This window comes from Dromaius novaehollandiae, chromosome Z, assembly GCF_036370855.1.
Source record: "Dromaius novaehollandiae isolate bDroNov1 chromosome Z, bDroNov1.hap1, whole genome shotgun sequence".
Lineage (NCBI taxonomy): Eukaryota > Metazoa > Chordata > Aves > Casuariiformes > Dromaiidae > Dromaius > Dromaius novaehollandiae.
Genome location: NC_088132.1, coordinates 59,306,510 through 59,321,733, shown reverse-complemented (window position 1 = coordinate 59,321,733; position 15,224 = coordinate 59,306,510). Strand labels below are relative to the sequence as shown.

Below are 15,224 nucleotides of genomic sequence, written 5' to 3'. Positions count from 1 at the left end.
TCTTCTGCTAGAATGCCGTGCTGGGTTACTCTGGAGGATATTTCTGTGAAATTGTCCCTCATTAAGAAGATTTAATTCCTTGTGCACTCCTCGGTGGCAAGTTTCCATATTGAAGAGTTGTCTATATAGTGGTTTCTGTGAGCCTTGAATTAAGGCTGTATTAGGAAGTACAGAACGTTGGTTTAGGTGGTGGTATAGCCACCTATTTACCTTGCATGGTGTATGGCATGTGGTCAGCCACATGGTGGAAAGAGTCTGTACCATTATTCATCCTCTTGGTCAGTGTCATCCATGAAGTCCCGTCTGCAGTGATTTTGACCCTAGCCCAGTGAGCTAATAATCAAAGTGTAAGAAAAGACACATCTAACACATGTGTCTGTAACAGAACTATGGATACAACTCTTCTCCTGTCTACAGGCCACATGTATGCTCCAGACAATTCAAAATCTGAGATCATGGTCAAACTGAAAGGCTAAATGCAAATGAAACATCATATATGGGAAACAACACGACAGAGAACTCTATAATCACTTCATAAGCACCCCTCTTCTGAACTTTGCAGAAAAGGCCTTCTGCACATCCTGCCTTGTACACTGACACAGGAGTTTGGGTTTCAAGCATGTTGTAGCTCTGAGTTCAGCAAAGGGATGTGCAAAAAAAGGCAGATCCTGAAATGGGATAAACTTTCAACATTTGTAACGAACAATAGACTCTCAGCTAAAGTCATGCTTTCACCTGGCAATTTCAGCTATTCATCTGCCTTTGCCACTTTTCAGTAGGTATGTGTGTCTTTGTTATTAGTCTCCTCACTTTAAGTATGATGTGCTTCAAGAGCCTCCTTCATCTTTTCTGCTATGATCAAATCTGTCATTTAAGCTGCGTATGTTATTCCATCTGAAGAGCTTGATTCACAACTGTGTTTCCCTTGTTTTGTGCTGATGTAACTCCATTGAGATCATGTAGATATTCCTTATCCCAAAGGAAGGAACAGATCCTTCATGCTCAGTTAATGTTCCTTCTTCTCTCCCCAGGGGAGCTATCCTCCTTTGCTAAAAACTCTTTTGAATACTCTAATTAAGGATAAGGATCTCTCTGAATATTAATTAGTTTTTCATTGGCCTCGCTCAAAATATTTAACTCGCAGCAATTTCCTACTAATTATCTCTTGATTATAACTGAGGGGACTTCCCCCCCCCTTTTTTTAATAAATTCCAATTTATCAAAACTTCAGTTAATACCCAATATGACTTCCTTTCCCATATGCCCACTTAATCACAACTACAGGTAAAAAGCAATAGCAGTAGCCACCAAGAGGCAATTTTTCTTTTTAAAATTTCCTTCTTGCAAAAGCTGTCATTCTTACCATTGCTCTCCCTCTTTTGCTGGCCCTTTACTTGAATTATTTGAGTATATTGTAGATGATTGTCCCTCGTGCACATAAGCTTAGAATCTTTTGACTGGTGGAATCTGTTGGGCCTGTACAAGCAGACGGCTTTGGACAAAGACAAAAATGGCAGAACAGCTCAAGACTTATTTCTTGAGTCTTCCTGGAACAGTGAGATAGGAGCTGATGGCCACCGAATCCACTATTCCTTTTTCATTCCCACTCACTCTAGATTTCCTAATTGGGTATAATTAGACAAATGGCAGAAACCCTTTCTGCTTTATTTCCAACTTTGAATATTCAAGAGAGAGACTAAGAAACTTCAGTTTCATGCCCAAGGGCATATGATACTTTGGACTGGCTGCAGGAAAAACTCTGAAACCATCATGTTTAAATCCTTTCTGTCATGAAGTGATTTTATGATTTTAATAGACAGTCACAGTAAATGCCCTTTCTAATCTGTGAAAAAGGATGAAATTCCCCAAATGCCTGCTTAAAATTTCTTCTAAATCAGGGCATGAAGTGAGGAGCTTAGCTTTCATTCTTAGCATGAGTGAGAGAGGAAGCTTCTTGTGAGTTTTTCAGAATAACTTGAGGGATGCTGCACTCATCTTCTGTATCAAGAAAACGATCACTTTTAATGGGACAATCATGTCACTTGGATGTAGACAATAAGAAACGCAACCCGTTGCAGAGTTCTCCTGTTCCAGCCTGGGAAATCAGCATTATCTGAAGCCTATGGAGTTAGCCTAAAGCGCTCTTCAAAGCTTACCCTCTTATTCTCACAGCAGTGTTTTCAGTTTTCATTATTTCAGCCAGGAACTGTATTCAGTTTCGAGTACTTGTGGAAGAACTCTTTCGTGGCTTTATTTCTTATGGAGGACTCTCTGAAGACCTTGTGCAGAATTCGCTCCCTAATTCACCTGGGAGTTTTACATGAACCTAAATTGTTCCTTTGCACTTCAAAAGTGGAGAAGAAACTCTAGGTACACTAGAGCTCTCTGATACTAAGATAACAGAAGCAAATCATTCACAATCCCCCCTTCTGCTCCCTTAAGCTTGGGGAAGAGCTGCTCCCCAAGAGCAGGATTCACCAGCAAGATTGTCAGGAAGGATCGCCCCTATTGCACAGCTAATACGTTGTTACCAGCTGGCTGACATACCTCTCCTGCAGAGTGGTAATGCTCGCTCCACCAGACTCTTGGTCTGCTTCCAAATCATGTCACTTTTTATATTCTGCACAGCAGCTACGTGGAGTATGCTCCATTCATATTTGTCAAGTCTCATGGATTCAGTTACTACAGCAGATGCCAAATTTTGTAGAGAAGCACTCCAGTCTCTAGTCAACTGAATTCCTCATTTCTGCTGTCCCGAGATAGTACTGCTCACCAGTTATCTGCAGTGCAGATCACAGCAACACTTTAAGAATTTACTTACTCTTGAGTAACTGTAGTTCTTTGCAACTGTGGATACAGTGGAGTACAGTTTTAAATTTATTCCTTTTTTAAGCAGCAATTCTTTTATTGAATCCAATATTAAAACATAAAATATTAATAAAGCATAATTCTGCACATAACTTATTTTTATAAATCTGAAATAAAACTTAAAGCATGTTTTATATTATTTGTATTACATACAATTCAGCAAGCTGGATAAGTTACTGATTCTAATTCAAAGAGCAGAAAATCTCTCTTGATTGGGACTGCTTTTGTTTCTTTGTTTCATGAAGGCATCTCTTGAAATAACTTACATCTAAATGCAACTCATTAATGTGTGCCCCCACCCCCACCTTTGCAAGTCTTTTCCTCCAACTGGCTAAATGTGGTGACTGGAGCTTTTCAGATTAATTTTCATTAAGTGACCTACTTTGCTGAGAAAGATAATCATGCATTTATAGCCTCTGGCACTCTATTCAGGTCACAGATGGACAGATAGCAAAGCTATTCCTCAGTGACTTACTGGAGTTGTAACTACTACCCAATGGGAATGGCGATAGGCTCAATGTTAATGGGTCAGAATGCCTAAAATTACTTAAGATCATTGAATTGTACTTTAATTTTAAGGGGGTGTCACAATTATGTCATAGGATACCAGTAAGCAGTTGCTCTAAGAGTGTTTTGCATTAGTGATTGAATTACTCTGTCATAGGTGTTAAATATTAAAAAACATTTGAAATTAAATCCTTTGCCTTGAAAATGGAGCATCATACACTGTTCTGGCTGTAGACACATCTGATATTAAATTCATACTAAATACCATGGTCTACACCAAGGATCTGAGATTTGGGGAGAGTTTCTAGCTCTTGCTCACGAGCAAGTTATGATCCTCTGTATAGCTGGCATTCTAAAGATAATTTTACAAACAGTTAATATGACCTAAATCTCGCTTATGGAAGCATTTTTTGTATACCATTATCAGTTCATCCAGTAAAACTTGTATTTTGCTGTTGTCCATCACAAGCTCATTTTCCCTCTTCTGTTTGTCTCATCCTATCCTATTGTGGCTATGTTTGAAAAATGGCTTGTTACTTTATTTTCAGACATTCAGAAGTTTCACAAGAGAAATGACCAGGCTTTATCTTACATTCTGATGTTTTAAAAAATTCAGTAGAATTTTTCATGCTTGGAAACAGGCAAGAAGCAGAAGTGCTAAGAATATTTGTTTTGAAAGACATATTGAAGCTTAAAGCATACCAGGAAGTCAATGATGTTACTTCTGACAAGTCTGAAGAAATAAGTATTAAAATTCCGATATTGCCTGCAAAAGGATGCATGATTTTTGGAACAAAACAAAATATAAATATAAGTTGAACTCTTATGCTGCAGGATTCAAAATGTGTGTGTCCTCATGTCCTGTATTTATACATACAGCTCTGCTTTTTGCACTGTGGTGTAAACCTGAAAGATGTTCTGGTAGAAGTTGCGTTGCAATTTTGATCACTCTGATCACTGAGCAAGTCATTTCATGTGCTTTTAGGACAAATAATCTCACAGCACATGAAAGATGCTTTGTTTTTCATTTAGATAGATATTTGCAACTTTTAAGACGATCTGACAGAACTCTCTATTTCTTGTTACAGAATCTAATGCTTAGAGGGTAAAGTTGATTCCTTTTAATAAAAGCCTTTCAAATGGGAATTAAGCAAAGGTTTTGGAGAGAAAGAGTATCTGTAGTCCTATCATACCTATCCTCAGGGACTGTAGTGCAGCTGTGTCATGATCAAAATTCTGGCCATGGGCTATGGCGGTGGTTGTGAGCCCTTTGAATTTTCCATACCTGTGCTTTCAGCTTCTGGATCTGTGTATTTCCTGTCACAGATGTTAGCCCCAGTATTTTCTTAACTGAAGGAGAATTTTCATTGTGCCAAAAGTGTGTGTTTCTGGAGTTGTCTATAACTTTGAACCAGCATAGCCCTATAGATATAAGCATAAATGCAGATGCTCTTAGTGTGGCTTAAGAATAGCCTGCTGTAGGTGTCCTTTTACCTGTTCCTAAAATAATTAATTTAAATCAAAATAAGACCAGTTTTAACCAAAATAATCCACAAAGCATAACAACTTTAATTATCATTTCTTAGTTTATCTGGAATAACTGTGGGCAGATTGAAATAAAGCACCCCACCACTGTTAATTTCCATGCACAATCTTGCCCTCAGGGGCAATTTGTACCCACTGAGTATGTGTGCCGTGAGTTAGATAAACCCCCCATTTTGTGTGAAAGTACGTGGAGGGTGACATTCCACAGCCCCTTTCTTTCTTCAGTGCTTAGGGTCTGTAGATAAGATCTTTTTACATGTAATTAGGTTCTATTGGTGTCTAGTTAAACATTCTTATTCTCTCATATCCTACTTAGCGGTGCTGACCCCCAGTTTTAACAATGATCACAATCCTTCTCAGTTTTAAGTGTTTTCTGTGTTTTCAAACATGTAGTGGAAGGGGATATTGAGCAATAATTATGTTGTTACAAGAAACTGTTAAAATTGTCAAGAAATTATTTGGAAAAAAGTAAATCAGCACTACTAGGATTAGTTAAAGGTTATTTCAGCCAGATCCTGATTTTATCAAGCATGGAAATGCAAAGCCTTGAAGTCTTTGGTAGTTTGTATGATATCCATCCTGTAGTTATATTTATTTCAGAGAATGTGGAATGTTATAAAGAGAAATAGAATAGGCCTAAATAGTTGGGAAGTACTATTGGGAAGTATGTATTATCAGATATAATTCTAGACTAATTTAAGTAAATATGTTTATATTTATGGAGCTATAGTACAATCTGTGGAACGTACAGTAGGAATTATTTATAGAAAAAACTATGTATTATGAACAAATAACATGTACATTACAATAGATGTGTTCATGCCGGCTGTATAGATTACTTAGGGATAAAAGTAAGCTTGAGAAATTATACTGGTACAGTCCTATTGAAAATGGCCAGTTTAAATAGCTCCAAAGACAAATTCAGAGTTTTAAATCTGGGTAACTACAGCAGTAATAGAAAATACATGTTCATATTTAATGCTGATATTCTAGTATAGAAGGAATAACTTAAGAGCACAAGATTTTTTTTTGGCAGGGTAGTAAGGACTTTGGAAAAAGTAAAGGTGAAAAACACAAGGAATCCCACTTACATTCTTATTAAGCAACAGCTAGGGATCTGGCTTCTGCAGTCTTCATTACTTATACATTTACCTTGTATCACTGTGGGCATATAAATTATTATATTGAAAAAAATCCATTCGCTACCCTTTTTGCATGTTAAATTATGATATTAAGTGATCAACGAGTTCTCAGCCTGTAACTCTATTGGATACAAAGCTTTTCATCTGCTATGTTACATAAATATAAAATCTTGTATGTATAGTTCTTCTGTGAGGGAAGATGGGTAGCAAGGCACATTTTGTAAATGTATACATGTCATACACATACAGTTAGCTACAAGTTCTGCCGTAGCAGGGCTGCTGGATGGAACTACTCATTTGCATGAAATCACTGGTGTGGATATTTGTTTACAGGATCAGAACCCCAGGGAGGAAATGCAAATACGATAATGAACTAGATTTTTGTTAGCTTGTTTTTTACAGAATTTTGTTGATCTGTTTTGCTACCTTAAATGAAAAGTAAATCTGATCAGAGAAACATATGAGTAGACGTTGTTACAGAAATTAGTCCTTACCTTCTCTAATGTATGAGTCAGTATTCCCTGATGAAGTGGGATTATCATTATTCTAATTTAGTCATTTAAGTTTTAAAATTTCCAGTGGTGAGCTTCTAATTAGTTGAATAGATCATGAAATGCTACAGGAATTAAAAGAAACACTTGTACTCCAAGGGTAAGAAGTATGTATTTGGAAGGAAATGCAGGAGCATGGAAGAATCAGACCTCATATTTTAGTGGAACAGTTGATGTGATCTGAATTGATAATGATTATTCTTTAGTGGCTGGCTGGTTTTGAATACCTAAGGATCTTTTACAGGAATCATAATCTTTTGAAATGTGCTATTGTAGGATGGGCTGTGCAGATGTATGAAGTGAAAAAAGGAAAGTTGGTGGGTAAAATGGTGACAGAATGATTAGCTGTTCATATGTACAAAGTTGAAATCACACACCAGAAATGTATATGCAAAATAATATTCATATGCAAAATAATTTTTGCCAGAGTTAGAGATTATCAGTTTTCAATGATGTGTTCATTAGTAATTTAATTAGACAAAATGAATGATTTTCTGTATGTGTTTTCCACATAGGCGTGCACCTCACATTCTATTGGCATTATACAAGTAAACATTAATGACCTATTTGTATACTAATACATTCACCTGATGTGTTTGAGATGGTTTTGCTTTGCATAACGTGTGCAAAGTAGGGACTGTGGATGATGGCAGACTAATTAGCTATGAAAATTAAAGCCCCCTCTTTGCTCAGGGAATAAATTGTTCCTCCATAGGCTACTCCAGTAAACCCCAACCTCAGCTCCCTCTTTGCAATAAAGCAGTAATAGCTCTGTGCTCTTTAATCTTTAGTCTCTTTGCTGATCTTGCTGAAGAAAGGCATATTAACAGTGATAGTTTTATGGTGGTGAAATTTGAGGTCTTTGAATTTGTAAGTACAAATTAAATATGGTATTTAATAAAGAAAATATATTTCAGGCATAGAAGGCTTGCATTAAGGCAAATAAGCTGTAGTTCCAAAGCACTGCATTAGTTCTTTTTAATCAGGTTGGTGACAAATCTTTTTCTAGAATGTATTTCATAAAGTAATAGATGAAAAAAGTACTAACGCTCAATACATATATATTAAAATGATGACTAATCATTTACATATTCTAGAATTAGATGCTGTTGCTTTTGGGACGCCGATGTGAATTTCGTTATCCATAGCATCTTACAAAATAAAATGCAATATTGAACTGGGAGGTTATAGTTTATTTTCCCATAATGATATCCCTATATTAAGAATTCTCTTGATGAGTATTTTCTGAATTTAAAGTTTTAATGATTTTTGAGCACTTGCATTCTCATTTGAACTTTCAGTTGAAAGATTTTTGCTTAATTCTCTTACTCCTGAATATTTTGAAAAAATTTTATAAGACATTTAAAGAAAAAAAGCAAGAAGAGATTTGCAGGGTTCTGACCATTCTCATTTTGTCTGTGCAGTTCGACAATCAGCAAGCATTGGGAGGCAGAACTGGCCACACTCAAGGGTAATAATGCTAAGCTCACAGCAGCCCTGCTGGAGTCCACTGCCAATGTAAAACAATGGAAACAACAGCTTGCTGCGTATCAGGAGGAAGCAGAACGTCTTCATAAGCGGGTAAGTAAAGACAAGCAGCAAGGATCTTTAAAGATTATGATACGAAAGTGCTGGTAAGTGCACATGCTCATTTTGGAGTAAAGCAAATAAGCTTAATGTTGGGGCTGTAGGTAAATCTTTGATACAGAAATTAATGATCACTTTAACATACACAGGATTCTCATACAAAGCACCTGGGCAAATGCACCCAAATGTGCTGACACTCCTTTGAGATGTCACTATTCTGTGTGGATACCTGTCACCCCTTAGCGCACTCAGATCCTCTTGTGAGAATCCTTTCTTCCACATGACACAGAGGACTTAGAAACTCATCTCCATATCAAGGATACAGCCTGGAGCCTGATGACTAGGTAAGCTGGAGGAAAAGCTTGCAAAGAACAAAATCAAGGGTGGATGGAAGAGCTCTGCTCATTTCCCAAGCTATTATCTTTTTCCCACAAAATCTCCAGGTGGAACTCCAGAGCAGCTGTAGCTGGGGTGTCCCTTGGAGGTGGAAAGGAGCTAATGAAGGAATGTTCCTCAGTTAGGAAATACTCTTTCTTTTGAGCAGTTTCTTTTCTGCAGAGGTTTTTGTTGCAGGAGGAGTTATATAAGCTATGATACTTAGGACACATTGGCTAGTTGCTCTCTCTTCGTTTTGTACGAGCTCCATCACATCTGCTTCAGGACCTTCTCTACAGCATTACACTTGACTCCCTTTTGCATTTTAGCCCACAGAAACTTGACCTCAGATCTGTAAGTTAAAGGAACCATGTTCCAGCTTGCACATATACCAGAGAGCAACACTGTCCTTTCATCCTTGCACCTAAAGAAAAGTATAGAATCAAGCTCATCATGTGCAATTAAAGATCTGTTCCTGCGTGTGTACAGGAGGGGCAGGATCCCATCCCCTTCACTGTGATATTGCAGACCAGGAATTAGAGTCCAATGGAGGCAGCAATGAGTATTTGAGGAACTATTCAAAATTAGAGATTGCATTAGGAAAACAAGTATATGATATTTTTCTCTTCTTTTTTCTCTTGTAATTGTTTATATATTGGTATAATTTGTCCACCTTTATCCATATCAATTTGTCATCATAGCTTAGGACATATTTTTGTGCAAAGTGAAGGCAAAGCTAGCATTTGTATGGAGGAAAGCTGTCTTTGATTGAACTGTGTTATAGCCTTGTTACTATCAGTTGACTTAGAAAAATATCATGGAGCAGGAAATAAAAACAAACAGAAGCCCCATATACATTTTTGCATGAAGGTCACTTTCATGGACATACTGAGAGAAGGAAAACGCCATGTAGCAAATAGGCCGAATCTTTTAATTTGGTAATGCTGTACTCCCTTTATGAAATAAAGTATGGCAAATACAGTTAGCCGCATCTGCAAATTGCAAAGGGTTTTTTAAACCTGTGGGGGACCTATCCATATTATTGTTAGAATTAGAGATTGTTAGCAGTCACTGGGACAAGAATCGTAGTGATTTGAGAATGAGAAATTCAGCAGGCTGCATCTACGTGGAGGTCTGGAAGAGTAGCTAGAATTCCCTTGGGCTTGGAAAACTGGGAAAATGTCAGGTTGTGGGGGCTGTCCTATACCTAACTGACTTGAAGACAAGGATCTTGAAGGCCCAGCCAGAGAAGTTGATAGGGAAGAATGGCAGTTTCCGGTGGGCCCTAACTGCATGTGTGATAGCTGGCTGAAATGCATGAAGTGTAATTAAAACTGATGGGTTTTGCAAAGTTCTTTCATTTCAAGAAACTGGCAGTTGCTGACAAAACTGTTTTTGTTCAGAAAATTTCCAGCAGGACACAAGCTTGTCATGTGTGTTTGTATAAAGAGAGATTTTTGTTTTGCCACCTCATTTAAATTTTTCCTTTGGAAGGGTGAAAATTCTAATCATAGTGTTCCAGGTTTGTGAATAGATGATAGTGCTGTCATTTGTAGTTAATATTAATTAAATTATAACCTACTAATTAATACAGTGCAGAAGATGGGGTGGGTTTGACCTCCAGCATAAGTCTTCCGGTGAAGAAGGCGTCACTGAAGTGCAGACCTAGCGAGATAGCATTCTCCATAATAAAATGTATTCACAGCTTTTGTTGCAAAGACAACACAGGCATGGCAGTATGGTAGAAAGTCTCTTTTACGTGATGATACTGTCACTCTTAGTCTTGTCTTATTTAAAACCTGTTATTGGAAAATAGAATTAGTGAATATAGGTAATTTTAAAATGAGATTCTGCTTGTACCTCACAGTACAGTTAACAAAACAAAAGTAGTAACCAAGTCTGTGGCTACATGCATTAATGACTGACTGTTTTTCATAACCTCTGCCTAGCAAATTTCCTACAATTATCTATTATGTATTTCTGATGAAACAGAAAATCTTGTAATGTGGAATCATCTGTGTTGTGCTGTTATGGTTGCCTTTTACATGCTTGTATTAAATCTTTTTCTTACTGATTTCTCACATGTAATATAGTAATGCTCTGTGCCTATGACTCATTGTGCATGCCTGTAAATTACTACAGGATAGTTCATCAAGAGTACTGTTCTCTTTTGAAATTGATTTTAGAAAAAGATAGACTTGGCTAACCCAGTAAGTCAAACTCTTCAGGCAAAAGTATGCAGATCATGTTAAAAAAAATCAATCTCAGTCTGTTTTCCGTATGATGGGGTACAACAGCTGGTCTAACCCAAGAGTGATCTTTCAAATGTGAAATATTCTCTGGTTTTAACAAGAAACTGCAAGTCACATACTTCTCTATTACACAGGCAGAAAATGTGCTATTAAAGGGCAGACCTGGAGACTGCTGGCTATGGTGTATGTGGCAGCAAGCAGCGTTAGGTTGCTGGATGGTGTTACCATTCTTTTAGGTTTATCTGTTAAGCTTAATATAAACGCATAGCTGAAATTGATCAAAAAACTGTTCCTTAAATTGAAATCCATCTCACCTGAGTTTATGTAAAAGTTACACATCTAGTATAAGGTGGCCATCTTATTTTCATAATTCATGGAGAGACAAAAACATCGTGAAGAGTAGGTGTCCCATAGCCCTACTTCTAGTCAGGTAAGATGAACTCCATCTTTAGTTCACAGAATCACAGAATAATTTACTTTGGAAGGAGACTTTGGTTAGGTTATCTGCTCCAATCCCCCCACTCAAAGCAGGACCAACTTTGAAGTTAGATCCAGCTTCAGGGTAAGATCAGGGTGGTCAGGGCCATGACAAGTCCTGAAAAATGGAGATCCCACAGCCTCTTTGGGCAACACGTTCCAGTGTTTGACCACGCTTATTGTGACGATTTTTTTCCTAATGCTAATTGGAATTTGCCGTGCTGCAACCTGACTCTGTTGCCAGTGCAGAAGAAAAATGCTGTTTGATCCAAAAGAAACTTTGTTGAGAAAAGTTGAATAGACCGGGTTTTTAGAAATGCTCTTAGAAACATTGATTTAAAGAAGACATGAAAGTTTGGAAATCAGTTTGCATGTTAAATTGTAGTCTAGTTGCTGTTTTATAGGCTCTCACAGCATTTTACCCACTGGAGAGGAATAACGTATGTAGACATGTGTTAGAGCGATGTGCTTGCTTGATAAGAGCACAGTGTTGTAGGAAGTAGACCAGCCTCCAAAATGAAGAACAGGTCTTCCACCACTGTTTGCTGTGTTTATTTCAATTTAATAATGTATTATGTGGCTTGTATATAATGTACCTGTGGTATTCATTCCTCCTGTGCTCTAGGTGTATATATAAGTTTTGATGCCTGAGTCATCTTATCTGCAAGCTACAGCAGACTTATATCCTCTATGTCAAGTGTGGTGTGTGGGGGGAAGTAATGCATATTGATTAGTAAACTTTATCTTATTGTTTTTATCTTTAGTTTCCTCTTTATTTAATAGCTTTATGAAATAGCCTCATTTATATAGTTTCCTTTTTATATAAATATAGAAATATATTTCTAATTGTTAGTAATATCTTATTAGTTGACTTCTTATGTACCTTTTTCTGCAGTTTGAATTTTGTCATGTCATATTTATAAATATCCTTTGATTTTACAATTATATCTCACCCCTCTCCTATTTTCCATTGTTCTCATTCACTGTGATAATATGGGTCTTTGGGGCCATACAGTACTCATTGCAATCTTTACTTTTTAAGATGTTTTAAATTATTTTTAACCCAACCTTTTTTATTCTAGAATTGTTTCTAAATTTGACTGAAATAGTTTTTCTGTATGCCACATTATTTATATTTTTTAAAATCTTTTAAAACATAGAAACAAAGCTAAAATGCTTTCTTTGATTGTTTTTGTTCCTTTTTTAAATTAATTTAATTTATTATCTGCTATTTCTGATTAAGTGTAAGATTTCCTCATCTATCATTTCAATTATTCATATTAACCTACATTATTTGCTTTCTCTGATGCCTTTGTCTTCCTTCTCCCATTTGTTCTCTGCATTAGTAGTGCCTAAAGCTGAGAGGAAATAGAATCCACATTCAGTGTGGCTGAGTGCAAAGTTCTCAATAAATTAAAGTTTTGTGCTCTCTTCTGATATACTGCGAGCTCAAGTCAGAAATACTGCACTTTGCTATTTGTCACACATTCTATTTTTCAAAAAATTATTACCTTTATGGATTTTTCCCTCTGAAATACAAAAAGATAATTTTGGGAAGATATGATGCCCAGTCAAGAGCTTAAGTTAGAGTTCTGAGCCTTCTCCCCACTAATCTGCTCAGAAGCAGCTTAACAACAAGGATTTCCCTTAAATGGGGTCGGGGAACACTCCTACACACCCTGCATAGCTTTTTGAAGTTAAAAGGGATTCATGAGTTTAGAACAGCTCAGTAACAGATATAAAAAACCTGAAGTGAGCTACTTCAGCCAAAAGAAATAGCTTCAGTACTAACATTAATCCTGATAGTGTGGAAAGGAAAGGATTGAATGGTGATATGAATTATGCAAAATAACCCAAAGTTTCATCTCTGTCATGTAAAAAAGGAAAACTGTGCATTTTTTCTTGCATGCTAACTGTTAAAGTAAATCATCCTATGACACTGGGCAATAGCACAGAGTAATAACACCAGTGGATAATAAAAGAGCTGCAGTCCTTGAAGATCATTCATCTGCAGGAAAAGAATCCTGAGATAAGAAGAGATGAAGGCAAATGACCAAGCTCTGGGTATTCCTAAAAGAATAGAGAGGTAACTAGTGAATTCTAGCTTGTTATTTTATGATTTCCTAGGAAATAAGACAGAATTAGCCTATTATGTTCTGGCTCTTCATCCATCTGTTTCATTCGGTGAATGAAACAAATATCTTGCCATCTTATGTGGTCATAAAAAGAAACCCTGAAAAATAATGGGCCCTGATTTCACTACTGCTAAAAGAAATTCTAAAGTGGATATTAAAGAATGCATGTGCGTAGGAAATAAAACCACAGTTATTTTCCTGCGCTACTTCTGTGCTACTTAAAGAAAACAAGTATCTTTAAATGCAGTTAGCAAAGTCCACAAGAGGTATGGGACTCCATACAAGCCATCTGCTCAGATTATCCGAAAATACTATAGAAAATCTTTTTAAGTTTTGCAAGCTCCTTAGCACTAACTTCCATGTTTCCACTATCTGAACTAGTAATAGAAGAACAAAGACCCAATTTTGAACGTGCAGATGTGTGATAAAGTTGCTTGCTGAATCAGAGCCAGGTTGTGGACTGCTTCCATGCTGAGAAGTCAGTGCTGTTGAGTAACTCATTAGCACTACTTTGGGACTAATTGTGTGAGTAACTGTTCATAGGAGCCCATTAACATGTCTCAGTTTGGTCTCGTATGACTGAGGAAAGACATTTTCTAAGAGTGGAAATTTAAAATAAGGTGGCAGTGTGATAGTTAAAAATTTTTGAAAGGAGTTTTGATCCAAAGATTTATTGACAATGTACCTTTTATTATGTGATGCCCATCTCTTGTCATCTTCCCCTCAAGTGTGTGTCCCTCCTACCCCCACTGAACTATCTGAACTTGTTACATTTAAATTTAGTTTGATTAATTAAAAGAAAAAAGTTATGTAAATATAACTTCCTTCCTAAACTATAATAATTAGCATGTGGCTAGATAGTAGCTTGGGACCACGTGTTTATAATGAAAATAGATAAGCGTTTTGCAGGGTAAGCATAGTTAGTTTGGTAATTTACTGCCAAAATAGTGGGATTATCATTTTGCTAGTATTTGTCTATGCATTTTCTATGACTTCTTATTTAATTGAAGTAAATGTGTGTGTGCAGATGGACCAAATCATGACTGCATACAAAATGGCTGCAGTTATGTGCAAAGAAGTCCGTATTTTTATGTATATAGTCCCTTAATCTGGATTTACAAGTAAACCCTTATTACACTAAAAACTCCCTAGAAAGCAAAGGCAGCCTCATAAAGTGAGGTCATGATGTTAAATGTCAACCAAAGTTCCAGAGATATGTTCTGGGTGAGTATTAGAGTTAGGAACAATGCAGTAAGATCTGGAAAGGCTAATTGTTTTAACTGTTACAGTTGTGTTTTTAGAAGATATGTGGGGGAATAGCGACTTTGTTTTTTATTTTTGTAAGACAGGCTTTTCTTTAAAAAAAAAAAAAAGTTTTATGTTTTAGAGCAGGCTGTAATTATCTGCATTAGAACTGTTATACTGATCCTTCTCACCGAGGAACTAGTTTCTAGTAAAAAGAAGTCTAGAGTAATATTTTGAAAACCTTGAGAAAAGAAAACATTGTGAAGACTAACCACCTCCTTTGCATGGAATTAGGGGATAACCAGAGGAAAAGTAAGAGCATTTTACTTCAAGTGATGTGTGTTTTTCTCTCACATCTACATTTTTCCTCCTCCAGTATGCATTTCAGTTATAATAAGCTATTGTTTTTTTATTGTTTTTTATAATAGGCATATTGTTTTTAAAATGAGATTTGTTGTCAGTCTTGAAGTTAGAGTATCAGAGCATTTCCTGGGACAAGATTTCTGAAATCTTAGCACATAGAGCAGGTTTGCATTTATG

General features: G+C 36.6%; 1 protein-coding gene across 4 annotated transcripts in view; it reads left to right on the top strand.

Moving 5' to 3' along the window:
* The window catches only part of LOC135325074 (homer protein homolog 1), a 94,247-nt gene that overhangs the window by 61,743 nt on the left and 17,280 nt on the right, over nt 1-15,224 (top strand). For all 4 annotated transcript variants that reach the window (XM_064502542.1, XM_064502543.1, XM_064502541.1 and 1 more), the window contains one exon: nt 8,038-8,194. In XM_064502542.1, coding sequence (XP_064358612.1) covers nt 8,038-8,194 — 157 coding nt within the window. The remainder of the gene's footprint in view (nt 1-8,037; nt 8,195-15,224) is intronic.